This window comes from Lobosporangium transversale, assembly GCF_002105155.1.
Source record: "Lobosporangium transversale strain NRRL 3116 chromosome Unknown BCR41scaffold_3, whole genome shotgun sequence".
NCBI lineage: Eukaryota > Fungi > Mortierellomycota > Mortierellomycetes > Mortierellales > Mortierellaceae > Lobosporangium > Lobosporangium transversale.
Window position 1 is genome coordinate 1,015,839 of NW_019028981.1, and position 26,590 is coordinate 1,042,428.

Genomic DNA, 26,590 nt, shown 5'->3' on the forward strand with positions numbered 1-26,590 from the left:
CTTCTAATGATGCTACGCCGTTACCAGATGTTGGTCGAGGCGTGACTAGATAATGTTTGAGAACTTGTTGACACTCAGCTGATGATCTCCATACAATCTGGCACAAATGCGCCACCAAACTGCTCTGCCACGGCTTTTCTTTCAGGATTGGATACTATGTTCACATATAACACAAAAAGTTACAAGAATAGAGATGGGAAATAAACATTGAGATTCTGCTCATGACCACTAAATAATGAAAAGAATTGAGTCGAGACCATACCATAAAGATAATAAGAATGCCTTTCATTAGCCTTGGGGTGACAAGGTCAGGTCTTGCTGATACCGAGCTCATGATACGTTCAGCAGCAGATGCGATCAGTATCTGAGCCTCTGGTGGACACTCACGCAGTAACCAATAAGCCTGCTGAACATCCGATAGCAGCAAAGAGAAAGGGTTTTTGGGGCCTTTACTTTGCTGCAAAATCAAAAAAGTGGATTAATAAAAAAAGCTTTTGGTATACTAATCTAAGAATATACAATGCAATGATGTAGCACATACATTTCTGTTGCAATGCAAAATGGAAAAAGTAAAAAAAAAAAAAAAAAAAAAAGGCTTACATCTGCAAAACTCATCGATAACCGAGAGAGCGATGAAAATACGACTTGGAGTCGCGCGAGCAGGGGACCGTAAGATTGCTCAGCCTTACATTGATCAATGAGTGCTTTGAACGATACAATGTCCAAGTCAATTGTCGGATCTAATTAATTTGCAAATTGAAAGACATGAACATCGGTCAAAACTAAAACAAGGCCTAACCTTTACGATATCCAATATTACATATTATTATCCGACTTTTCATATTACCTGCAACGATCTCACCCTGAGGTCCGCTCGATGAAGATGACGATGAAGATGAAGTTGATCGGCTACTCAGTTCAAGGCGCGGACATAATTCGCCGGGACCTTTACTCGCCATTTCGGCAGCCTTGTTCGCTACCTCTTTAGGATCCTTTAATGAAAAATTTACATTTGACGCGCAGTATGGCGTTTGGCAAGAGTTGATGCCACAGCCCTGAAGAAGCTGACGAAGATATCTTTATACACACATACAAGAAGAGTAGGTAGAGACAAAATAAGATGTCAACACAATATTCTTTGTTCCCATCTCCATTTTTGCTACGAATTTACGGCGTTCAACCAAGAATATGGTAATTTTGTGTTTACCTGGTAATCAATTGCTGATCCGCACGAGCAGTCAGCGTTGAGAATGAGGATGATGGTGTGGGTTGTATTGAAGTAGGGGTTAGCGAGCTCAAGTCCGTTGTCAACGTATCTTGCTCATGTGAGGCAGTATCCTCCGGCCGGGTTCGTACGTTGGATAATGACGACGGTACAGAAGAGGATGAAGAGGATAAAGAAGATGGTCCGACAGTAGCTGCATTTGCAGTATGTGAAGATATGCCACCGAGCGTATCCGAGTAAGTTTGGTTCCTAGCATGCCGAATGACTGAGGAAGACTGCTGTGATCTTGGCTGGCGCGCTCCAGTATTGAGGGATTGTGTTCGCTGACGAGGATACGGCTTGCAAGCATTACATATAAAAGCAGCCAGAAATTCAAAAACGAAGACGACTGTCAGTTGGGTAAACATTCCTCGGCTTTTCTTTTTTTTTTCTGTGCAAATCTATTAGTGCCTTTTCGTTTGCTCTTCACTTTCTGATTACCAGCCCCGTTATAGAAGTTGGTGGGTGTCGTCTCCGGCTCTGTGGCGCTCTAACGATCCAATTGCAAAAAAATACAATAAAAGTTAATATAACTTGAATAACAATGGTATCAACCATTATATCTTGTCAAGACTTCCTTGTTCCTGATATCTTTCTCTTTTTCTTTCCTTACGTAGGAGTAGTCGTTCGAGGCAGGCCTACAATATTCTGCATGCCATTATGAGTCATTGATGCAGCTTCATGAATGGCTTCGGGTTGCTGCTGCTGCTGCTGTTGTTGTTGTTGTTGTTGCTGTTGCTGTTGTTGCTGTTGTTCTTGGTTCTGTTGTAAGAGCGATGACGGTGGCAAGCCGCCCATATTTGTCGACTCTAGTGATTCATTAATGCCATTTTCTCCATTGCTTGTTCTGCCATCGTTGTCAGAAGAACTAAGATGGCCTGATGGAGATGAGCCTTGGTTTACTGAACTGTGGTCAAGCGATGTGTCCATTACACGGTCACTCTGATGAGCAGCATCCATGTGATTTGAATCAGCCATTGCGTCTGCCTTGTCCATGTTGTAGGTCCTGTCTGTTTGTTCTTTGTCAATAAATGGTTGTCCTGTCAGTTGGTTCTACGATATTGTGCTATTTAATAATGACCATTGAATATTTACTAGATGAAGTAAAACGTGGACAAGGAATAAGAGTATCAATTGAGTCAACCCAGGAATCATGCATATCCAGCAGCTGACTCAACAGTGCTTGATCTTGATATTGGGTGTGCTTTGCGGTGTTACCAATATATTGAAAAAGCTTATTTTGAATGACACTTCTTACATCCCTAATTCTTTCCCCCAGATGAAGCTCATCACTCTCATAGCATATAACTCTCTCACTATGCAGATTTGGATAACGTTCGGCATATTATATCGTGTATGAGTGTAACGTCGCTGCGGATTTAGAAAAAATATGGTTCAAATGGATTCCCTAAATCCTCAGTCCTATAACCAATATCTTACATTATCAGTCTTTCCCTCCTGTTCACCTCATTTCTCCTTTTCAAACCGAGGCATATGCATAATATGATATGAGCCTTTGCATACACCACAGCAGTGCTTGGCATCGTTCTTCATCCCTTAGGATGCATCGCAAACTTGGAAGGCAGACGCTGCGTGATGCACACCAGATATTGTGTGCTACCTTGCAGCTCCTTCAGATTTCTGGACGGCAGCTCATGAAAGCTTCAAGCTTTTAGGCCCTTGATCTGATTGCTGAATGTAACATTGAGCACATCAAACATTGAGGCAGGTAATTGATGTGCATCTTGTAGCCGAGAACTTGGCGTATTCAGAATCATGACAAGGCTGTCTGAGTTAAGATGGCCTTATGGTGCAAATCATGCGAAGCGCACCACTCCTTCGAGCATCTGTGCTTCAAATATAATATTTGAGCTATAAGTGGCCACAACCGCATATTGAGTCCAGCCAAACGGCCGCCACACATTTGCTATCTTTGGATTTAATTCTTTCAGAACAAACATTGAAGTGAGGTCTGCTATCAGGTTGTCCAGTCGTCCTTGTTCAATTTGGCGCCTCATTCTACCCAAAGACTCATCTGCCCGCGACAGTTGAGATCACTCGCAGGCTCAGATGTAGGATGTACTAAGCTGAAGCAGCACGCAAGCTGCTACAGCACCTACATATATCCTGACTAAAGATTTTTGATAAATGAAGCCATCATACAGTTTCGCTGAACCTAACGTCTTGATGGTAAGCGTTGTTTCAAGTATTACTTGATGAGTCGACCTAGCTTCATACCTTGGTACCTTCGCTGTGTCTCTTAATATTGTCAGAATGGCCTGAGTTGTTCAGTTATATGGCATCCTTGTACAAAGCAGCCACGGCGTACAATGTAACGCTCCAGATCTGACAATATCCCCATTTTTTGATATCTTCAATATTATTCATGTGCCCTAGGTGTAACAACAGACGACTGTCTATAGCCTGTTAATAGTACCCGTTACTGTATATAATTTCCATCCCAAGCACATCACTGAGATCTCACATGTATAAGCCTTATCTACCTTATCCCTCCAGGGGCTGCTGACGATTAATAGTTGATGGTGGAAGCCTTGAGTTGAAATATCATCCTTTTTCTATTTTATTTTTCTGCTTATTGAACGTCAGTATGACTTTAAAGTAATTGTATCCTTTCTACCTTCAAAGAGGCACAATGAAGAAGAGAAAGAAAATGATATTCGGTGTGGCACATTTACACAACGGATTTCTGTCCATGTTGCAACTCTTCACAATGTCTTATTAGCATCATTTGTTACTAGACCTTGTGGAAGCTGCTGTTGAAACGCTTAAGTTGATTACTCGCTTCTTGCTTAATCGGTCTTATTCAGTCCAACCAATTAAATGAGACGTAGCGAGAAGTTTCCTTCCTCCACAAAAAAACCAAATGTTTGTGGTATTTCTAGTCAATCTTATCCGCATGATTGAAATAAATGCGTGGAGTATGCATATTCAATATCGAGGTTTTTTTTTGTAAGGACATCCATGGTTCCGAAGGACAAAAATGCACTGTATTTGTATTGTTTGTCCAACCTTCTTCTTACTACATGTACCTTTGTATGATGCAATAAACAGGTTTGTCGTGCAGAGTCATGCCTAAGAACTGGTATTTTGTGTCCTTTGTTTATCTCAGCTTTTTTGGCTTTGCTCTGTTCAATTTTCTTATTCCCATTAAACTTTTAATCGCGTTAGAGGAATGGTTGTTCTACAAGCACAATATATATGATGTATATACATAACAATGTAGACAAAAGGCTGAATGTCTGAGGTCTCATTTCAGAAATCATTTCTTTCATACATTCGTGCATTCCAAGGCGCAGAAGCGCAGTTGTTTCTGCCTGCTCCTGTCAATGCACCGTATATCCGTCAAAGTGTTGACGAACAAGTTTGGCATCATATCTCCATTTTTTTGTCTTACATGTCTTCATTTAGTAGACAGAAAGGATAGCAACCGACAGAAGGGTAAGAAACTTGTTCAGCAACTGTTGCACATAATGTGGTAATGTATTTATACTCATTATGTCCCATCACTCTACGTTTCTTTCGCTCTTACTTACTTTTTTTCTTTTTTTTCTTAGTTTCTCAGTTTTTTTTTTCAACTCATCTCTTTTTACGACACATTTGCAAAGAAACTGGGTAAACCACAGCTTTCAATCCAGTCAAGCAGCCTTTCTTTTGCCTTATACCCTTCATTTTCCCATACAACTGATGCCCCCGTCTTTACCACCCGAGTCTTCACAATTAGAGACATCAATGCACAATACACAGGATGTAGATGCTTCGTCCCTGCACAATTCTAATGACAAGAAAAATAACATAGTCTCAGCTATCGAAGGACCTCAAAGTGTACCACAGAAAGAAGAACTGGAAACTATTCAATGTGATATCGAACAGCAAGCAGATGGTGCTGATGTCATCAAGAAGGGATCTCAGGCAGCCATTTCCCGTAATGCCGCGGTCCTCTTGTTTATCGGGTAAGCCTATACATGCTCCATTTAAAAAAAAAAAAAAAAAAAAAAAAAAGGACGCTTCCACTCAAAACTACGCCTGGACTTTCCTTATGGCCTCTTAGATTGGCCATGGCCTCGTTCCTGGCAAGCCTTGATGGAACAATTATTGCTACGGCTCTACCCAGGATTACCTCTGACTTCAGAGCTCAATCGGAAATGGCATGGGTTGCTACCGCATACTTGCTCACATTCAGTAAGTTTAAGTTAACTTCTTGCAAACCACAAATATGCCTATATGAATTTAACGTCTCCTTCCTTGCTTTTTTTTTTTTTTTTTTTTTTTTTTTTTCTCAAACAGACGCGTTTCAGCCTTTATATGGTATGCCAAATCTGTAGGATACCTTTTGTTTTTTGCCTTGGTATGAAGATACACCTCTTTGCAATATTAATAACAGACTGCCCACATATTACCTGTATCTCCCTGCTCAACACGCAAAACGTAAAGGCAAGTTCAGTGATATCTTTGGTCGCAAGGCGAGCATACTTTTTGCAACAGTAACCTTCATGATTGGCTCTGGTGGTGCGGGTGGCGCCAACAGTATGACTATGCTCATTGTTTTCCGTGCCATTCAAGGACTGGGTGGATCAGGACTCCTTTCCATTGTTCTGATCATTATTTCGGACATCTTTCCGCTAGAGGAGCGACCCAAGTATCAGTCCATCATCTGGTCTGTTTTTGGTATCTCCTCTGTCATTGGTCCATTATTGGGCGGTGTATTTGTCCAACAGACTACATGGCGCTGGTGCTTCTTGATCAATCTGCCTCTCGGAGTGGTAACCGTCGCCGCAGTGGTACTATTTTTGAAGTTGCCGTTCAAAGCGCAGCGGCTAAGAGAGCAACTGGCCCGTATTGATTACCTTGGTACTCTTTTAATCATTGTTGCGGTCATCTGTTTACTCCTGCCTATCACTTGGGGAGGCACGACTTACGACTGGGACTCGGCTGTGATTATTGTGTTATTCTGCGTGGCCGTAATCTTGATCGCTATCCTGTTGTGGATTGAGAGTCGTGCCACGGAAGCTATTATCCCTCCTAGATTGTTCCGTAATAAGACAGTGTCTGTGTTGTTTGCAGTCAATTTCTTAACAGGCATGAGCTTCTTGGGTATAATCTTTTATGCGCCACTTTACTTTCAGGTTGTGAAAGGAGTGAGCGCTACAAGGTCGGGGCTCCATCTGCTACCCATGGTTCTTGGCCTGGTGGTAGCATCGATTGGTTCGGGTGCGATGTTAAACAAAGTGGGAGACTACCGTGTTTTTATCTGGATCGGGACCATCTTGATGTCAATCGGTATCGGACTCTGTATGCTGTTAGACGCTGACTCCAACATGGGAGAACAGATTGGATTTCTCTTGGTCGCTGGATGTGGTATCGGCTTGATCCTACAGACATGTATGTTGGCGGCTCAAGCAGCGGTTGAAAAAAGGGACATGGCAGTGGTGACCGCAATGTGCGGGTTCTTCAACAGTATTGGAGGAGGGATTGGTATTGCAATATGTTCAGCATTGTTCAACAACCATCTGAAAGATAGCTTCAAGAAATATCCTGTGGAAATACTACAAGTGATTAATGAGTATCATATTACAGAGGCAATCACAGCAGTTCAGCTTTTACCACCGGAAGTGAAGGGTTTAGTGATGAAGGCATGCGTGGAATCATTCCAATTTATTTATAAATGTTTGACGCCAATTGCCTGTGCTGCCTTCATAATGTCATTATTTGTACGCAAGTTGAGGATGCTGGACCCCTCTGAGATCATCATGGGGGCTGCATAGATCGTTAATAAACGTTTTTACTAAATTTTATTTTTTAAACACATCTGTTTCACGGTGCAAAAAAAAAAAAAAATAAGAGACGCGTTTGTTTAGTTAAACGTCGTTCATGTGATTTTTTTTTGGTCTCATCTATTTCTTTTTTTTTTTTTTTTATTTTTATTTTTTTATTTTTATTTTTTTATTTTTTTTTTTTCCTTTCCCTTTTGCATTTCCAAACATCTTTGCGTTCACATAAGCAACCGCTTTGCTCTCTTTAGTACATCCCTTCCTTTTTGCTCCATCTGATTAGCTCTCATTTTCTTCGCTAATATCTTCCCAAAGAAACTCACACAGCAAATAAGCTCTTATTACAACACTCAAGGATTAAAATGTCCTTATTCAACAAGCTTTTGGATAAAACAATCCACAAGTATGGACACAACCATGGCCATGGCCATGGTCATGGTCATGGCAATACCATGGATAGGGATCATGGAGGTAATACTCAGATAAAAAAATATAAATATATATAAGCGAGGTAACATGGTTAACGGGAGAGAGAGTATCGAGGTGATGTAATCTTGCTTCCATTTCCATTGGTCTCTTTTTTTTTTTTTTTTTTTTTTTTTTTTTCAGATTCATCTTAAGAGCTTAATCTAGGGGATCAACGCGGTGGACACCATTTGTTTATCATATACTCTTGTTCGATCTACAATCTCCTCTTTGTTTGTTGAGCAGGACTTTATCTTATTTATTTATTTTTTTAAGCAATGATGTCAATATGTTGATGGATGATGACCGTGCATAAAAAGGGAAATATTAATCAATTATCATTGCAGCCAATCAAAACCGAGACTTTTGATAAATGAAAGAAACGGAATGAATTGTGTGGATCAAGGATGCGTGTGTGTGAATGGCCAAATGCGTGATCAATTGGATATCAATTGTATGCATGAGGATAAATGCATGGATCAACAACCTTTTTTTATTTTTTTTTATTTTCCGTAAGCCAAAGATGGTCGATGCGTTGAAATGAAATTAGCATTGGCATAAAAAAAAAAAATCGGACATGAAATATGAGACCCCAGAATAAAATTAGGTGTACAGGAAAAACAGCCCCGACCAGACCCGACTAGACCAGGCGGATGGCTTTCTTTTGATATTCATAAATGACTCTTTTTGCTATATTAAAAAAAAGAGAGAGAGATTCATGATCGTAATCAATCCATACGTTTGAATATTAGAGCGAATCGCTCTCTAGTTTTTCTTATTATCGCTTTGAATGCCCAAGTTCTTATCAGTCCGGCTATTGTCTCTGCTCTGACAAGTCAAAATTAAAGTGATATTAAGCATAACCGTTTATCAATAACAACAATAACACGATGATACTTATATAGCATCTGTCGATACAAATGATTTTGGACATGACGAGCAGCCTCAATATGAGGCACGATCGACGTCGTCCTCAACCCACATGAATACCGTTCCTGCTGCCACCACCTTGAAAGGGCCGGTTAATTATGCCAATGGCACAACCACGATCAACCACAGCAGCAACATTGGCATCGGTAATGATGCCTATACAGGCAAGCCTGGACAAGGATACAATAGCAATGGCCACGGAGACACAGGCTCTGGGTATATACAAAGCTGTCGAAGTAAGTGGAAACAATATATGAATTAAAAGTACTCTCTAGAGTAGTTTGGCTTTACTTTTCTTTTATTCTTTGTTGTGTTATCAAGAGCAGTTGTGAGGAGAGAGAGGAGAGTATGCTCATATGTTTATGCGTCATTGACATACCAAAGATCTTCTTACCCCTGCGTTGTTGCTGGAAACATGTTATACTTTTTTTATGCTCTTTATGACAGGGTTTGCTTTTTCATTTGCCAAGTGTTCTCGGCAATTCGCTGGAGCTGAAAAAAGAAAAAAAAGAAGTCAATCGCTCTGTTTTATTTCAAGAAACGCATCATTTTTGTTGCATGATTTTATTTTTTGTCCCATCTATTCTTTTTTTTTTTTTTTTTCTTTCTTCCTCCTCTTGTCTTGCACATTAAGGTATATTACACGAGTATATGACACTCCTATTATCCATTTGTACATACACACTGCTATTATTACTTGCTCCATCAAGGCCTTTAACGTTATGAATTTACTGGAAGATTTTCTTTACTTCAGCAGAAGTAATACACTGGAGAATTGGAAATTGCAAAAAGGACTATCAATATTTTCCCTGCGAGAATGCAGAAGCAAGAAACCCATGCTTTATCCACTAAAATTATAGTTATATTCTCTCAGCCCTATCCATCTCGTAGTGTGGGAGTTTTTTTTTTTTTTTTTTTTTTTTTTTACATGAGCACAACAGGTCTATCGGAAAAAGAAGGGTTTTCTCATGAGTAAAATGAATATTGAGTACATCCAAACATACACAAACACTTATGCATTCACCACATATCATTATAATCCCTTCTTTCTGCAAAGATATTTATTATGGCCTTGATTCGCTGTGGTTATTCCCAAGCCCTTGTGCTACTTTTTTCTTTCAGACGCCTTTTTTCACAAAAAAACAATGCAATGTCACGCATTGTACACATTAAGAAGGTTATGACCAATGCGCACTACACCCCCTTTTTTTAGTAACCCTATGGGTGCTACTATGAGAATTCTCGAACCTGTGAATTAAAGGGTGGTGGACATTTTATGAATGAAGGGAAGAGGTGTCTTCAAAAGTGCATTAATAGCATGTCATTGTTTGCTCAGACTAAGCTGCATAGTTCTGATAGCAGAGAAGGTGCAAAGCTGATCATTAATGGAGGAGAGTGGATGCGCCCGATACAAATATTTGTTTTCTTGACGAACTACAGTTTATTTGAAGAGTACGAGAATTCTTGTACAAGAGACTAAACGGAGAGTGTGGGGGTTCTTTACACAAGAATTTTTTTTTTTTCTTTATTACTCTCCTTTATTCACACCCTTTACCATTTTTCTTCTACTTTGTCTCTCTGTATCGCTTCTCGGTATCACTCCTTCGCTTAGCCTCGAACACGTTTCCGGTAACTGACTACAGCACCCACTTCAACGGCTACGGATACAACCACGGCGATTCTTTTGTCCAGCCTACAGTAGAGCCCACTTTAGAACAAGTCAGCCTCAAAGAGAACAGTGTGCCATCTCTTTCAAGTACATTTGGAAACAAAACTACATCCTCATTTCAACCATCGTTGACAGTACAGCAACAAGTGCCCGCTACGACTGTTCAAAGTCCTGAGGGGAATAACATATCTCTCGACCAATTGCAGCTTCACTCGCCAAAGTCATCCTCACCGTCGCCATCGCAGCCTCAGTTCCAGACACTCTTACCACACTCCCAGTCTCCGCAGACAGAGCAGCAGCAACAGCTTCAGCAAAGTGGTGGTATTCCCTCAGCTAGCATGCAATCGGTTGAAATGGTCTCTGTAGATACCAATTTGCCTGAAAATCAACAGCTGGAGCAACAACAGCAAGAGCAAGAGCAACGCCAGCAGAAGCAACAGCAGCAGCAGCAACAACAGCAACAACAGCAGCAGCAGCAGCAGCAGCAAGCACAGCTTCTGATTCAGCAGGCGCAGGCACAGGTACAAGCGCAACAAGTTCCACAGATTCAACAGCAACAGCAGCAACAGAGACAAACACAGCCTCAGCAACAAGCAACGCGTCGCAAGTTCAATTTAGATGACTTCAGGATTCATCGGACATTGGGCACGGGATCGTTTGGCCGTGTTCATCTAGTCCAATCGCGATACAACTCTCGTTTTTATGCAATGAAAGTCCTTAAAAAGACCGAGGTTGTACGTTTGAAGCAAGTGGAGCACACCAACAACGAAAAGATGATCCTGGAACGGGTAGAGCATCCATTCCTGATTAATTTATGGGGGACGTTTCAAGACACCCGGAATCTGTATATGGTGATGGACTACGTTGTTGGAGGCGAGTTGTTCTCGGTACTTAGGAAATCACAGGTAAAGTTTTTTTTGTTTGTGTTGAAGTTTGCTCTTTAAAGCTTCAGAGCCATCAAGTGATTTCCGTATTACCTCAGCAATATGATGCACAACACCATCTCCAGGACTTTCTTCCTTTGCTCTCTAACCTCATTGCTCAGAATGATACCTTGGATCAATGTCTTTGGTTGCGAATGTTTATATCATTCTTGTGCGCGAATAAGCAGGATCTTTTAGAGTTACATTGAAAGGATATGGAACCTGTTTTATTTGTTTTTATTTTTCGCATGAATACTTTAATCTTCTTTCGGGTTTTTTTTAGTCTGGTCTAGGCTGGACTCTTTTTTGCCTATTTGTTGAACTTGAGAATGTGAGAGTAAAATTGAAAGAGTGACATTTGTGTCGCTGCTGAAAGTCTGTTGCACAGATCTTTCTTTCAATGGGATCGTGAGTGCAGGACAAGACAGCGGGAGAGAAAAGGAGTTATGCATGACCAGCCACCATTGGATTTGCATGGATTCGGTTAGTTTAGGTTTGATCTGATGCATGAGTGCGTGGGAGAGGAGAAAAAAAAAAGGCGCGGCAAGAGGAGAGGGCAAAGGGGGCGGCATCACATTGAAATACAATGCAAGAAACGCCAGACAAGGCGGATTTCTTTTTTGTTTGTGTGACATTCACAAATCCTGCTGATTCCGCGTATTATTCTCCCTGCTTCATTGAACCAATGAACCCTCAAAAATTGTACATCGTACATACATATTTAAATGAAACATCTGGATGACTTGATTTATTTACCATACTCGTCTTTTTTTTTTTTATTTTTATTTTTATTTTTTTTTATTTTGCTTATGATGAGCGTAGCGTTTCCCTGAACATGTTGCTCGATTCTACACGTGTGAAGTTCTTCTTGCACTGGAGTACCTTCATTCTCACGCAGTCATCTACCGTGATCTTAAGCCTGAGAACTTGCTTTTGGATTCGATGGGCCATATCAAGATTACAGATTTTGGATTTGCAAAACATGTTCCTCAAAACATGACATGGACCTTGTGTGGCACACCCGACTACTTGGCGCCCGAGATTATTCAATCCAAAGGATATGGGAAAGCTGTGGATTGGTGGTCTATGGGCGTGCTGATGTTTGAAATGTGTGCAGGATATCCACCCTTCTTTGATGAGGACCATATCAAGCTCTATGGCAAGATCATGGCAGGCAAGGTCAAGTACCCGTCACACTTCTCATCAGCATTAAAGGATCTATTGAAACGGCTGCTGACAGCTGATCTAACGAAACGCTACGGAAACTTGAGAGGTGGAGCAACCGATATCAAGAACCATCCGTGGTTTGAGGGTATCAACTGGGACTTAGTATACTCTCGGCAGATTGAGGCTCCTTATCGTCCAACCATCTTGGGCGAAGGTGATGCCAGCAATTTTGATGACTATCCAGAGGATGCAGAGCCTTATGGTGTCTATCCTCCTGGAGAGGTTGATGACCTGGGATCTTATTTCCCGGGGTTTTGAAAGAAAGAAAAAAGAGTACTTTCTATTTTATTTTTACAATCCATTCTCCTTGTATTTATGTCTTTTCCCTTCCTGTTGTTCTATGCTTATTTGTTTGTTTTCAGTTGTGGTTGTGACATCCTTGCAACTTGTATCCTAATACATGAAAATTTAAAAAAAAATGATGGGTGAGTTTTACTTGTCTAAATTATACATACCAATTAAGTAAAAAAAAAAGATCGCATTTACTCTGCTACACTGTCTAATTGAAAGAATCAACGTAATTAAGGTATTTTGTTCTCTCTCACCTGTGTCTCACAACCTTTGAACTTGTTTAAAGCTTGAACTTGGTAGATACCATGTTGTCCAGTGCAGAAGTATCACTACCACCACAAGAACAAGCTTGGCTCTAGCGTGATACTCACGGTATCAATAGCTGGTGTCTTGATGTCGTATCTATTGAGTAAATAGAAGAGAGTGCTAGGCTTGGTTTAAAGTATAAAAAAAAGAATCGTCTTTAGATTCCTGAATCTCTGGAGGCACCCTTTTTTGTGTGTTAGATGAACCAGCTCGATTGTAAAAGCAACAAACTTCCTGATCCTTTTAACCATTGTATATGCTTCAGGATGGCTTTGATACCATATGATCGCATGTCATTGCACATGTCCAACCTCGTTTTGAGATACCAAAGATGTGTGTAGGAGTCATAGTGCGCTTCTATCGCAATCCAGGTCAAGCAATAGGATTGAGTGGGATAAGAGTAGATCCAAGCTAGGCCAGCCCCTCTATCCTGCTGGCACTGCGATTGGGACATATAAACAGCATCAATCGCACACACGTCATTCAGAAGTGTAATTCATATCAAAATTATTATTATAATTTAAAAATACAATATGGATGACGAATACTTCTAGATGATAAGGAACCTTAGTACTATAATACAATAAGCTACATGTGTTGCATGAGGATGTCCTGCATTCTTTTTCTCATTTTCGCAGGCACAGGAGGCTGCTTTAGGTCACAAATATCTGCAGCTTGTTTTCTTTCCGAACGCTCTACTCTTTGATCTTCCTGAAAACGCGCTGTTTCTCTCTTTTTTTTTTTTTTTTTTTTTTTTTTTTTTTTGGGCATTTTTGTCCAATGGAAGACGTCGATAACTCCTGCGACAATAAGGACTCCATCATAAATGTAATCCATTTGTTTCTTTCTACTCCTAATCCTCCGTATTTAACTTTTGCTTGAATGATTAAGGTGGAAAAAAAGATCCCAATGTGTCATTCAACATCTCAAAACTCAAACAATTATATCCATGTCCATGTCCATCTCTGCCTGGATCGCTGCATTATCCTGTTGTAACTGCTGCTCCGAGTCAAGTGATTGTTGCTGTGGTTGATGACTGACGCCGCCGTTGGCCCAATGTGAACTGGCTGGGACATATAGTTTTTCAACTTCACCATCTGCAACGATACCACTTGCAAATCGTTCACTGGTGTTATTTGTAGATTTGTTTAACACCAAGGTCCTATTGGGTGCTCCACTTCCACCAGCAAGATGACGGAATGGACATCCAGGGCGTGTACATGGATTGAATTTGCACTATTTATATAAGCCAGACAAAGACAAAGACAAAGAAATAATGAATTAAGGAAGTTCAGATATCGCAATATGGACTATGAGAATATCGGGGACTAAACTAACAAAAATAGATAGATAAAAAAAAGTATGATTACCATGGGCATATTGGATTTTGCTGCTACAGTGCCGGTGCCATCACGTGGATGTGTAAAATGGCAACCAGGACGGGTACATTGGTCTCCAAATCGACAAGCTGTAGGGATTCGATTCACTCCTTCGCCATTGGTGGAGCCTGACTCGTCCATGCTTACATCCTTTGCTGCTAGTGGCTCACTAAAAAAGAAAAGAAAATATAATATAACAAGATAAATTAAAATAAAAAAATAAAAATAAGTCAATGACAAAAATGTCAAGCATATGATGGAAAACCTTTCAACAGCTTGCCCTCTAAAAAAAAAAAAAAAAAAAAAAGCCTTACCCATAAGGAGGATGGAAGAATGGGCAGTTGGGTTTAGTACAGTTCGGAAAGAAACGGCACAGAGGTTGGCTTGGATCGCCTCCCTGAGGATGGCGGAACTTGCAATCTGATCGAGTGCATCGTGCTCCAAACTTGCATTCCTGAAGTGTCGTTGATCCCAATGCGAATGGCATTTGCAGTGCGTTCGTAATTAATGCTGAGCTGTCGTCTCCTCCCGCACCATTCATCAGGTTGTTATTACTGTTGCCGATCTCACTTTTAGGGCTACGTGCCTTCATAGATTGCACCAGAGCCTGACGAGCAGCAGCAGCAACCTGCTCCGCTGTTGGCTCTGCAAGTGGATGAATGTAGAGGCATGTGTCCGCTGTCTTAGGACAATTGGGAAATTCTGCACAGAGCTCGCGTGGATGCCAATAATGACATGCATCTCCCTGAGAACAGCTAGGCCAGAACCGACATCGAGTCTTGTTCGCTATAGCAGCATCCACGGCCCGGCGTGTAATTTCTGCCTCGACGCGAAGCATCTTCTCTGGGTCTCTAGACCATGAGGCAGGTTGGCTAGGAATATCGCTATTATTATTATAGCCATCGGTATCACTGTCATCATGTAGAGGGCGAGTGCGTGTGCCAAGTCGACGTTCAATATCCCTTAATGCATCCCGATCAGTGCGCTTGCTGTTGCTGTTGTTTTTGTTCTGACGATCTCTCCTGTCATGATAGTCATTGTTGGTGTCCCATGAGCGCTCTCGAGAACGAACACGTCTAGTATCATCATTATCAGTATGGTTATCTCTCCATCCAAGACGACTGTCGATATTTCCCAAACGTCCTTTTAAACGATCTCCTGATCCTCCGCCTCCCCCTCCTCTCCCTCCCTTGATACCCAAACGAGCATTGATTCTAGCTTCATCCTGAGCACGTTCAGCACTGGTCCTTCGGAAACGGATTCTCTCCTCCTTTCCACGACCTGTTGTGAGCCCCTCTCTAGATCGTACGGGACTGGAACTCATTCCACGCGATGTTGCGGGTCGTCGAGGAGACTCGTGTCTCCTTTCCCTCCCTCTGCTGTCGTCTTCATAGATTCTGGATGGAGCCTCTCGGTGTCGAAGAGATGATGTTGAAATAGGTGGTGATGACTCAGATCTGGTAGCACTACTGATTGCACTCTGTAAGAGTCTGCCTGGCGCGCGTCTCTCAGAATTGTGATGGTGATGACGTTGCTGACGAGAACTTAATGATCCTAAATCTGGAGATGTTGCAGCTACAGGAGACTCTTTTCTTACTAGTTCCATTGACTCTGGTATATCATTTGAAATTTGGTCTTGAGAGATGGCCTGCTGAGGAGCTGCAGGATGCGATGAAGTTTCTATAAAAAAAAAAAAAAAAAAAAAAAAAAAGAGAGAGAGAGAGAGAGAGATTAAGTATCAGTCTTCAATTGCTTAAGAGAAGAAAGCAAAAGATCCAGAGGGATTAGAGGGACTAGAGCGTTTCAATATACCTTGTGCCCCTTGATCCACAATATTGTCGATAGCTCCAAACAACCATTCAGCAAATAAGGGTGCTATTTTAATTCAAAGAGAAGAGATAATGTAAAAAGTCAGGGATGAAAAAAAAAAAAAAAAAAAAAAAAAAAAAAAAAAAAGAGATTCGAATTAATGATAATAACTGATACTAATGAACCTATAATACTAACCTTCTCCAGGCAAAACTAATGGGTACAAGAAGAAAAGGCCAAAAAAGAAAATAACAGTTCAATCGATGTGCTCCATTAAGCGTTTGAGCATACCTTTTTTTACCAACACTCAAGCAAGTCAAGGTATGAAGGAATAAGAAACGTACTGTCATTTAGCTCCGTGATTATATCATCTCTAGACTTATCATTAGCGATCATGACCACGATGAAATTGGCGAGAACATCATCTGTTAAAAGAGAAAAAAACTGTTAGTTGTAAACACTAAGTTTCTGTATATCATGATAAAACAGCAAAAAACATACTATCTGCCCATCCATAGTCGTTCAGCTTTGCCAGCACGAGAGCCTAGAGTGTAAAGAAATATTGGCAACATTCTGGTTAGTTGGAGTGCACTTTTTCTTTTCTTTTTTTTCCTTTAAAAAGAAAATAGAAGAGTAAAAAAAGCGCAAGAAATTACAGTCAGCTCTTTTTCCTGAGGTGTTCCAAGCTGAATTCGTGTCATAGTGGGTCTTTTTTTTTGTTGGAATGGATTGAGTCTGATCTGTCCTTATGAACAAAGGAAGCTGATTTTGATGAATGAATAAAGCGTCCTTTCTATCTCCTACATACAGGACACTAATGGCTAAAATTACATCATCAAAATAGCGTCTACATCCTGTTTCTTTATTCTGTTTACTATTGGCTGGGGGAAATAACGATCGACCATGCACGCGAAGCTGTTTGCCCCGAGGCAACTACCCATCCAGAGGCCAAGCTTTATTATCATTATGAGTAGAGGCTTGGATATGTCATTATTATAATATATTAGTATCTCTAATTTTATTCAAATCTCAAAGGCTGTGGCAATAGCTCTTTGGATACCAGAGGACAAGTGTCCGTAGAACGAATGAATTTGCGCTTGAACATTATAAACTCGAGATTTGCTCGAGAGAAACTTCGCCCCTTTTGCGTTTGCGCTTACATCTCCGTTTCCTCCCAAGGATGATGCCGATACTGATACTGAGGCAGGTGAAAGTGCAGTCGTTGTTGAGCATTTGGAAGCCGCAGAAGCAGTTGTAAATGTGGTAGTCGCTGTGGCTGTCGACCGAGTACAGTAACATGTTTGAAATGATGGTAGTAAAGCGGGGCGAAGGGCTTTTTTATGGTTAGATTGTGTTTGGAATGAAGAGGATAACAGCGATGGCTTTGATATTGATTCGGGTATAATCTGGTATTCCAGAGATGGTAACGTTACAGATGTGCTAGTTATGGTACAGTTAGATGATCTGGCTGACTTGAGAGTAATAGACTTCTCCTTAGATAAAAGATGTTGTAATGGGTATCGCTGTTCAGGTGAAAACCTTGGCAGAGAGGTTATGATGTTCCTCCCGGCCTGCTCTCCTTCGTTTTCTTCTTCTGCTTCCACTTCCTCTACTTTAACAATACTACTCTCCCTCTCATTGCCTATGGCTAACTCATCCAGTTTCCTAAACACAGACTTTTTAGTCCTTTTCAACGCTGACGTCGACATCTTTTCATGATTAGCTAATCGCCTCGTCGCTATCGTCATATCATTGTCTATTAAAAAAACTCGTTCTTCTTGATCTGTAAGATGCCGATGGTGGTTCCGCTGGATAGGCCGATACTGATGAGTTATTCCTACAGAGAAATGACTTAATGAGTGTAGGGCAGCTGAATTAATGGTAGAATTTAGAGAGGGTTGATAAATAGGACTCAATTCTGGATCTTCTCCATTGGATTTGGAAGCACTATGGTGGTAAAGCCTTGTATCTTTTAAATTTTTGTTGTTGATGGTGGGGATCGAGTTGTTTGAACCATGTTGTGTAGCCGAATGTTTCTCCGTCTTGAAAAGGCTTGAAAGTAGACTCTGTCTCCGTGGCATCTCAGATGTAGGTATATGCCTCAGCGACGGCGGTGTAGTCGTCTCTACCATGTTACAGGTACTTGCGCCTTGGTGACTATAACCTGGGTTTTTAAATTCACCCATATCACATCTATCAAGGCAGCCGTCCATTGACTGTCTGAGAGATATCGCTGCAGGAGGTGATTGAGAAGCTCTCGGGGATAAAGTAAGAGTCTCAAACTCATCCTCTAACTCCTCTTCGCTATCGTCATCGCATACAAAGAACTTTGGCTTTGAATCTGATCGTGCTGCCATCAAAGGCCCAGTGAAGAAGGCTGTAGATTGGTTTGGTACCTCTGCCTTTTGTGGTAAGGATAATGCATTGGTTACAGCTGTTTGCCCGTTATCGAAATTATAATATGACTTGAGGCGGGATTCAGCCATCACAGCCGTATTATTCGTCACCGAATCCAGCAATCTACTAAAACTTGTCTTTGGTCGCTGTGCCAACAACCCTCTTTGTCCACTGACATGCCGTACAGTCTGCAAAGAGGACGAGATGATAGAGGAGGATGACAGGTACTGTGGAGGTGTTTTAAAGTTTTGGGAAGATGATGGATGCGAAAATATGGGAGGAAATGTTGTTGCAACAGGCATTTCAGAACTAGGATCACGACATGGGCTGCGATATCTTTGTTGTCGTTGCTGCTGCAAGGATAAAGAAGAGGGGAGTGAAAGTGAAGAGGAAAGAGAGAGAGGTGAAGTAACGGAAATAGTCCCCGTCGGCGAAACATGAGCAAAAAGTTGAGGCTGTCGAGGGTCAATTGAAGAAGAGGGAGAAGTGTTGGATGAGAGCGTTGTTATTGTGCGGAGTATGCTTGATAACGCTTTTGTGCCTTGTTCTTGCTCCTGTACAATAATAGTCCTATCGGATCTCATTGGTGGCTCACGGGCCAAGTGCGAGCCCGCATTTGGCCTAGCATCCTTTCGAATTCCTTCTCGGCTATCCTTGTTCAGCATAGCCTCGCTTTCTTTGCTTTCTTTGCCTTCTACTACATCCACTTCCGTGCCCACTACGTCTTCAGTCAAACTTTTGTCGATATTATCTCTCATTGGTCCATGTGCAAACCCGTCAATGTACACACAGGTGCGGGGTCCAAAAGTATTATGCGGAGTATTGCTCATCTCTGCTAGATTAGAGGCAAAGCCAAGAATAACACCCGCTGGTAAGAATGTCGTTGTACTATGAGATGCAGCAGACATCATGTGGCTCAGCACCTTTGTCAGCCCCGATCGTATTCGTGCTCACCAAAAGGTAGCTCTCGATATCAGAGGTACCACTACCAGAATATATTCAAAGTACTCTACTGCTGTTACGGTGAAGGATCGAAAAGTTTTGAATTTGATGTTCTCATAGCTTGAAATAATATTAAAAAAAGAACAATTTACCGAGGAGGAAAAGCAGCAAGTTAATGCATGAAAGTTTTCTGCTATTGGACTAAGCTAAGGCATAGTTGACAGAAAGAATAGCGCAGCCCAATGCACCATTGTTTACAACAAGGCGTGTGCGCCATTTGTACGAGCGCAAAATGAAATCTTATTTATCATCATAATCCCAACCACCAAACACATGGATCTACACACAGACAATCAACTGCACTGTAGAAGGAAGAGGTTGCAAATCTTAAGACAAAGAACTTCCTTCAAAGAAAAAAATCAGGGATGTTGAATGGACAGATGAAAGAAAAAGCCTGAGAACGTCAATATATTATGGGCTTCGCAGAGAGAAAAAAAAGCAACGCACATGTTCTTCCCATTGAAGCAGTGATTTTTAAATTGCTCAGCATGGATGGCCATTGTGACACACAGAACGCGGAAATGAAAAACTTGCATAAACACATGCCATCAAAATGCTCCTCCTTTACGTTTCCCTCTCTACAGAAAGTATGATAACGAAAGTATGGATAGCGGTAGGAAACTCACACTTCTTTCTTCTATCAGGCTGAGAGTGAAAGGCGTGAATTGAAATTTGCAGAATGAGGGCAATGAAGAGGCGATGGTGGTGTAGAAGATGTTTGCCTGAAAAAATACATTGCATTTGAGAGAGTTTTTTAGCCAAAGAAAAGAATAAGTGTTTGATAAGAAATAGATAAATCTACGCTTTTTTTTCTAAAAAAAAAAAAGAAAAAAGAAAAAGAAATGACAACATTTGGATATTCCCCTCAATTCATTGAGCTGGTTGACATGTGGAAATATATGGCGCATAGAGGGGGAAAATGATGGATTGCACTTTGTCCGAATAGTGTGCCTAGAGGTTTTTTTACTGTGCTTTTATTTAGCTTGATGATAGTGATGGATGATTAGAGTGACGTTGATGATAAAGACACAAAACAAATCGTCAATGGCGAGTGTCAATGATGCGTTTATCCATTCAGTGTAAGCAGTGAACAGCGAGTGAACATGTTGTTGACAGAAGTAAAAATAATAAAGCACTAAGTGCGTTGCCTTTGCGTTGTGCGTGTTTGTGTGATTAAAAACAATAAAATGTTTGTGATGAGCAATGGGACAATGGCGTGCGTGATATTTATACTCTGATTGTCTTTTTTTTTTTTTTTTTTTTTTTTTCCACGTTGGGTTTGATTAGCATGCTGCTTTCCAGTTTTGGAGTCTTCTGCTCTCTCTCCCGCAAAGTTGAACAACCAATTTTAATTAAAAAAAAGTACTTTGGAAAGAAGGTAAAAGGAGAGAAGAAAATGGAAGAAGAAAGGGAGAGAAATAAAGAAGCGGCAATCGCTTTCATACCTCAATTTTGTTGTTATAGATGATAAAACTGGGGTTACGAAAGCAGTGATGGATTGAAATATTCGAAAGTCTGTAAAGGAGAAATAGCGGCTTTTGGCGTCGTTGAAGTGATTGGTCAATGACAAGATTGAGGGAAGGAAAAAGATAGAAGAAGAGATGGAGGAGAAAAATGAACGAACCATGAAATGGGTCATGGCTCGAGCAGTAGCAGATAGTGTGGCTGATGAATGGAGTAAGGACGACTTTGCCACCATCTCTTCTCTTTTTCTTCTACCTATTGACTCGAAAGCCAATGTTAATGCCATCATTTTCAGCATTGTTATCTACTACTTATTGCTGGTCCTCTAAAAAATTAGATACGACTATTGTGTTATTCAACAGATTATTGATGAAACTACTATGGGTGCTTCACATCCCTTTCCGGATCCTTGTACTGACATTGGCAAGACTTGATGTTGAGATTTGGTGGGATAAAGTTCATTCTTGACCCTTCTTCAAGTAGGCTGATACATGCGTAAATAGGAAGAATACCAACTCAACCAATCACTTCTACCAACACTTGATCTACTCATATATAGACTGTTGGACACCAACAATACTAACAATACTACTGTAGAAAATGAATTTGAAGTTACAATTACGAATGGTTGTCTCAAATGATAAACCAACGTGGATGATAACCATCGTAGTATCGAGAAAATGATTCTTGATGTTTACACTCGTAATCGAGAAATGTTGTCGTATATACAAACTTATTTTAAAGAGCTTAATAAATAATCAACATTTCGTATCAGCACCTTCAATCGACAATCACAAAGGCAACGGTTGACCATGTCTATTGGTGACTACGGAAAGATGTGTTGCCCTATTGCTGCCAGGCGGCTCCACTTTCCTGAAAGGGCGATGGTTCAAACATGTTGAGTGCGTCCCATTTACTCTTGTTGATATCTCATGCAACAGTGTGTACATGAATGTTTTCTCTTTAGTCAAATGGGCATATACACTGCCATATGAAGCAAAGGACTGTTCAGGCACAGGCACAGTTGATGTTGATCACCATTGACATTGTCAAATAGATCGTCGATTGATACCCTTTGGAATATAAAATAGACCTAATCACACCCTTTTTAGCTCGCCCTGTCACACCCTGGTGTGTGCCTGAAGGGCAACATCAATAAATACCGCCCTTTTTCAAAAATCTCTTCAGCCTGTAGTATCTTTCTTCCATGTTTCGTGTTTTTTAACCCATAGCGACAGAGTGCTCTATAGATTCGTTTTCTACAGTTGCATGGGATGGCTCAGCTATGCCTGAGGGCTCCACGATAGATACCATACTTTTACAACACACTGAAAAGAGCTCTGTCCTGCTTCGCCGCTATGTCCCGAGTCACCTGGGATCGATCCGGTTCAATCTTGGCCCTCAAATTGCTCCTGGAAGGTACTCACTGCTGCTAACAGCCTACAAAGGCCGTATATCTACGGTTGTGGGATGCTCTCTAGTACTCACTCTATGCGTAGTGGATGAACAGCAGGACCAGAAAGTAGTGTCGACGGGGGAAGCGAAGGGAATTTTGAATGAACCTTGTTTCTTAACACCCATTCTAAAGAGTCTAAAATCATGCATGGATCAAAGGATGCTAAGAGCAGAGATCAGTTCCATTTCGCAAGGGAATCAAACGAGGCAATGCTGGTCAAGAAGTCGCTCAGACTCGATTATGAATCCGGCGGCCATTCCATGGTGCTGATGGCGCCTTATATGGTTGGTTGGACTATTCCACCAGAGCTCAGGAGCGCTCTCCACACACGCGTCAACATTCTATTGGTTACGAACAAAAGAGACGTCAATTATAATGGTAGACAAGGTGACAATGGCAGTAGTAATAAGGATAATTCACTCAAGGCTGAGATCGTGCGCATCTTGGCAGCCAACCTGGATGCAAGAGCCAGGCCCCACTTTGTGTTCTCACCCAAGGATCTTTCTAGAGGCAAAAATTATATCTATCATATCCAAATTGAGATGTATGGAGGTGGAAAAAAGTTTATTGGTCATACACATCGCTTCACGACACAGCTGCGAGCGTTTGCAATGGATCCTTGAGCTGAGAGCAATGAACCAAGAATACCTTTATTGTAAAATATATTTTATGTATACTATGATTTATCAGTTGGCATCCTTCATTGTGTTTCCCATTTCAACAGACACAGTTATACTAAAACTTGTAGAAAATAATAATGATAAATTAAAAGTGGTCAGTTCTCCAGAGATTTGGTTTCAATACAAACCGATACAAATGGAAGAAGCTCACTCTTCTCATTCCACATTCTTGGTGGCACACCGTCAACCATGTGCCTGGTGTCTGCCTCTTATTGCGACTTGGGCTGCCTACCAAAACACGATTTTTCTTTTTTTCTTTTTCCTTTGTAGAGGAATTTCCGGTCAGGATTCAGGAACAAAAGCTATGAAGACGCTGATGGATACAAAGCAAATTCCAATAGTAATATGCCTGCTAGTCTCGATCAGATCCTCTCCAATTACAACTGCAAGTGCTTATAGTACTCCAGTTGCCGTTACTGCTATAATGCTTTGTAGCGAACACATCCATGCAGAACATAAGGAAATGCGACATGGAAAGGGGGCGTGTCGGATGGCTATGGGGAATTGGGGCATGAAGAAAGCAGTGAGCTTGCAGTGACATGGAGAATGACATGCTACTTCACACCGCAGCATTGCCTATTCAACGAGAAAGCCGAATTGGAAACCCAAGGCGACAAACACAGGAACAGTTACAAAGAGATAATGGAGCATCATGATAGGAAACCGATCAATTTTGACCATAGCCACCATCAATATCGAAATCGAAAACAAAAAGAACTCAATCATTCTTACTGGTATGCGCCAACAACCAAAGAGGCTTTCCGCAGAAAGGGCAAGATATATGTCTTGCATCAAGATTGGTATAGGGGTTATCGCCGGCGCCGTGGACCTTATTCTGTGGTGCGTGGGTTAACCCTGAGGAATCCGCATAGGAAAAAGCCAGTGGCTAAAATACCCTTAGCAGATGATGGCAACGTTGAAGAAGACATCAAGGACGAGGATAGTAACGACGGTGAGGGCGACTATGAAGGCAATAGCCGTGGCAACAATATTAAAGGCAACAGTAATAACGATATTAATAATATTAGCAGCAATGGTAGCGATATCAACAACAGTAGTAACAACCACAGCAAGAAGAGCTCAAAAGATAAAGGTATTCAATCTCTGGAGCCAGAGCAAAGAGCCTCATCGAAGCCGAGCAATATCCGACACACAGGACTTATACCCAAGGCGCGATCGGAGGCAGCACAGGGGCAGGGCCGGTCGAACTACTGGAGCAAGGTCTGGATGCGTAGTCTTGTTTTGATCGTGGCACTAACCGTGACAAGGATGAAAGTGCCGTAAATAATCTCCAAATCAATAGACTCAGTACACGTACAATTTGGCATAAGACATGCGATCGGTATTCTCTACGGTGATCGTCATGTGTCACAAAAAGCTGTTTTTATTTTATTTTTTTTCCTCATTGCTTCGTTCTCATCCTTTCGTCCATTTATTGATCCCTTTGTTGATTCTAACTGCAACTGTTTGCAATTTGACTTGAATACACTGGTATGTTTTATAATTATACTCACTTTGAGGATAACTCTGTATTCTACCTCAGACCTATCAACCTGTTAATAAGGTTCTCTACGTTGGAGGCAGTTCTACACGAAATACCTCATACCATATGAACTGCTTTCGCATACAAATTGCAACATATCAACGTCAGTCTTTCTCACTGTATGCCACATAAAGCATCTCTGACGTTCGCGAGCTGAGGAAGTTTCGGCTTGAGGATGGCACATCTTTGGATCTTTGAACGGTCAAGACACGTCAGTCTATATCCTGTAGCTGCGTTATTACTTCCATTTTTTCCTTTATTTGAACGCTCGACTTTTGTCCATCTGTATACTTCAAGTTTATCGGCGGTTAATGATGAAGCTAATGGAGCTGTTAAATCTTTTGCCAATCCGCACTTTATAATCAACTTGAACCTTCGACCACACCTCCACATCTGATTCCATTATGAGATATTTATTTTGTCTGATGCGTGCGGAAGATCTTTTTCATGGAGTTAATATGATTGCAATGCTGGTACAACCACATCAAAGATGATGAAGCGAACCTAATAATATTTGCATTACACTTATATAATTTCATTTAGTTCATCACATTTGTTGCAATACCACAACATGTCTGCAGAAGATAAGAAAGTATCCGTCGCGGCTGATGATCTTGAGAGAGATATTGGCGACGAGGTAAATAAAATACTTTCTGTTCTTTTGCACAGAATAATGAGGGATTAATGTTTTGGTCTACATGAAAGTTTGTAATAAAATAAACTTATTCCATCTGCCATGTTTACCAATTCTTTGATTCTTTGCCTGGATCATTTTGCAGGAAATTGAGGCTATGAAACAGCGCGTCAAAGAAATGGAGGCTGAAGCTGCCAAACTTCGAGAGATGCAGGCACAGGCCGAGAAGGAAATGAACATGGTTGAAGAAGGTAATGACTGATGAACTTATAGCAACCATCTGTCTAGTGTTTAATATTTTAATATATCTGGAAGTATTGCTGATTTGGACAGCCGTCTGTTTCCGTATGTGAATGTAGACAAGGAGACTGTTGATTCCAGATCAGTGTATGTTGGAAATGTCGACTGGGGCTCGACACCAGAGGAGCTTCAGAGCCATTTCCAGTCATGTGGAACCATTAATCGCATCACAATTCTGTGTGACAAGTGGACAGGACATCCAAAGGGCTATGCCTACGTGGAATTTGCTGATCCCTCATCTGTCGCAAACGCCATGGTCTTGAACGAGTCTTTATTCCGCAGCCGTTTGATTAAGGTTACTCCCAAGCGTACCAATGTTCCTGGAATGGCTGCCCGTGGTCGTGGTCGTGGTCGTGGTGCATATCGTGGTGGGTTTGCAGGACATGGAGCATACGGTGGATACGGGCAGACGCCGATGTATGGTGCACCCACACCTTATAGCGGTGGATACCGCGGCCGCGGAGGGTAAGCATCAGCAAACGATTTTACGACGAGGAATGAAAGATTGGTATAGTGGATAATACAGAAGTCTAACATTGCCTTATTTATCTATACAATTTTCAGACGTGGTCGTGGTACTCGAGGAGGCTACTACGCTCCTTATTAAGTGGGCAGCCATGAATATGTTTGAACCTTGGACTGGACATTTGGATTATTGCTTAGATTCCAAGGAGCAGGACAAATGCCAGGACTCATGAGAATATTAACGAAGGATATTATGGATATCGTTTAAGCAAAGAAGACCCTCCTTCTCGGCCTCTCTATCTTTTTTTTTTTTTTTTTTTTTTGAAATATTTGTAATTTTTTTCTTTAACCATGTGCATTTAGGAGAACCGATGCTCCGATATCAGTTCAAGATAATAAGAGGAGTCGGCGACATGGTATATGGGTGCGGGTAAAATTAAAATAGGGCAATAGGCATAAGAGGAAAAAAGAAAAAAAGAAAAAAAAAGATACAGCATGATAACTCAAAGCATTAAAGAAAAAAAGAAAGTAACAAAAAAAAACAAAAGAATCAAAGATAAAAAGGCAATGCAATGACACAGAATAAGATGAAGAAAA

The 26,590-nt window shown here is 41.1% G+C and overlaps 7 protein-coding genes across 7 annotated transcripts; 4 read left to right on the top strand and 3 right to left on the bottom strand.

Annotated features, from left to right (window-relative positions):
* Positions 1-218: 218 nt before the first annotated feature.
* BCR41DRAFT_122830 (hypothetical protein) lies at positions 219-2,119 on the bottom strand. The gene is made up of 5 exons (XM_022019459.1): positions 1,706-2,119; positions 1,208-1,563; positions 848-1,077; positions 601-740; positions 219-447 (listed from the first exon to the last, which is right to left on the bottom strand). Exons 1-5 carry the CDS (start codon positions 1,820-1,822, stop codon positions 358-360), a joined length of 933 nt encoding a protein of 310 aa, XP_021885555.1. The 5' UTR covers positions 1,823-2,119; the 3' UTR covers positions 219-357.
* Positions 2,120-5,247: 3,128 nt separating this feature from the next.
* Positions 5,248-7,047, top strand: BCR41DRAFT_299617 (drug resistance transporter, EmrB/QacA subfamily; the record flags this gene model as incomplete). Its single annotated transcript, XM_022020531.1, has 3 exons — positions 5,248-5,464; positions 5,570-5,590; positions 5,717-7,047. The coding sequence occupies 3 exons, from the start codon at positions 5,248-5,250 to the stop codon at positions 7,045-7,047; spliced, it is 1,569 nt and encodes a 522-aa protein (XP_021885556.1).
* Positions 7,048-7,263: 216 nt separating this feature from the next.
* Positions 7,264-12,782, top strand: BCR41DRAFT_346107 (kinase-like domain-containing protein). Its single transcript, XM_022022822.1, has 4 exons — positions 7,264-7,524; positions 8,424-8,684; positions 10,061-11,022; positions 11,863-12,782. The coding sequence occupies exons 1-4, from the start codon at positions 7,416-7,418 to the stop codon at positions 12,523-12,525; spliced, it is 1,995 nt and encodes a 664-aa protein (XP_021885557.1). The 5' UTR covers positions 7,264-7,415; the 3' UTR covers positions 12,526-12,782.
* Positions 12,783-13,797: 1,015 nt separating this feature from the next.
* BCR41DRAFT_392315 (hypothetical protein) lies at positions 13,798-16,753 on the bottom strand (the record flags this gene model as incomplete). Its single annotated transcript, XM_022028440.1, has 8 exons — positions 13,798-14,100; positions 14,235-14,412; positions 14,558-15,923; positions 16,056-16,118; positions 16,251-16,265; positions 16,397-16,477; positions 16,554-16,596; positions 16,709-16,753. 8 exons carry the CDS (start codon positions 16,751-16,753, stop codon positions 13,798-13,800), a joined length of 2,094 nt encoding a protein of 697 aa, XP_021885558.1.
* Positions 16,735-19,612, bottom strand: BCR41DRAFT_122944 (hypothetical protein). Its single transcript, XM_022019460.1, has one exon. The coding sequence runs from the start codon at positions 19,358-19,360 to the stop codon at positions 17,075-17,077; it is 2,286 nt and encodes a 761-aa protein (XP_021885559.1). The 5' UTR covers positions 19,361-19,612; the 3' UTR covers positions 16,735-17,074.
* A 2,902-nt stretch (positions 19,613-22,514) lies between these two features.
* Positions 22,515-22,994, top strand: BCR41DRAFT_367412 (hypothetical protein; the record flags this gene model as incomplete). The annotated part of the gene is made up of 1 exon (XM_022026301.1): positions 22,515-22,994. One exon carries the CDS (start codon positions 22,515-22,517, stop codon positions 22,992-22,994), a length of 480 nt encoding a protein of 159 aa, XP_021885560.1.
* A 2,376-nt stretch (positions 22,995-25,370) lies between these two features.
* Positions 25,371-25,997, top strand: BCR41DRAFT_299149 (hypothetical protein; the record flags this gene model as incomplete). Its single annotated transcript, XM_022020512.1, has 2 exons — positions 25,371-25,479; positions 25,588-25,997. Coding segments are annotated over 2 exons (519 nt in total), but the record flags the coding sequence as incomplete, so codon positions are not given.
* Positions 25,998-26,590: the final 593 nt, after the last annotated feature.

Coding starts and splice junctions, on each gene's coding strand:
- BCR41DRAFT_122830 (XM_022019459.1), bottom strand. CDS start 1,822: ATGGTTGATACCATTGTTATTCAAGTTATATTAACTTTTATTGTATTT. Junction 1,564..1,705: donor CAACTTCTATAACGGGGCTG/GTAATCAGAAAG, acceptor AATGCTTGCAAG/CCGTATCCTCGTCAGCGAAC. Junction 741..847: donor TCAGGGTGAGATCGTTGCAG/GTAATATGAAAA, acceptor CAAATTAATTAG/ATCCGACAATTGACTTGGAC.
- BCR41DRAFT_346107 (XM_022022822.1), top strand. CDS start 7,416: ATGTCCTTATTCAACAAGCTTTTGGATAAAACAATCCACAAGTATGGA. Junction 7,525..8,423: donor CATGGATAGGGATCATGGAG/GTAATACTCAGA, acceptor ATACTTATATAG/CATCTGTCGATACAAATGAT. Junction 8,685..10,060: donor GTATATACAAAGCTGTCGAA/GTAAGTGGAAAC, acceptor TCCTTCGCTTAG/CCTCGAACACGTTTCCGGTA.
- BCR41DRAFT_122944 (XM_022019460.1), bottom strand. CDS start 19,360: ATGATGTCTGCTGCATCTCATAGTACAACGACATTCTTACCAGCGGGT.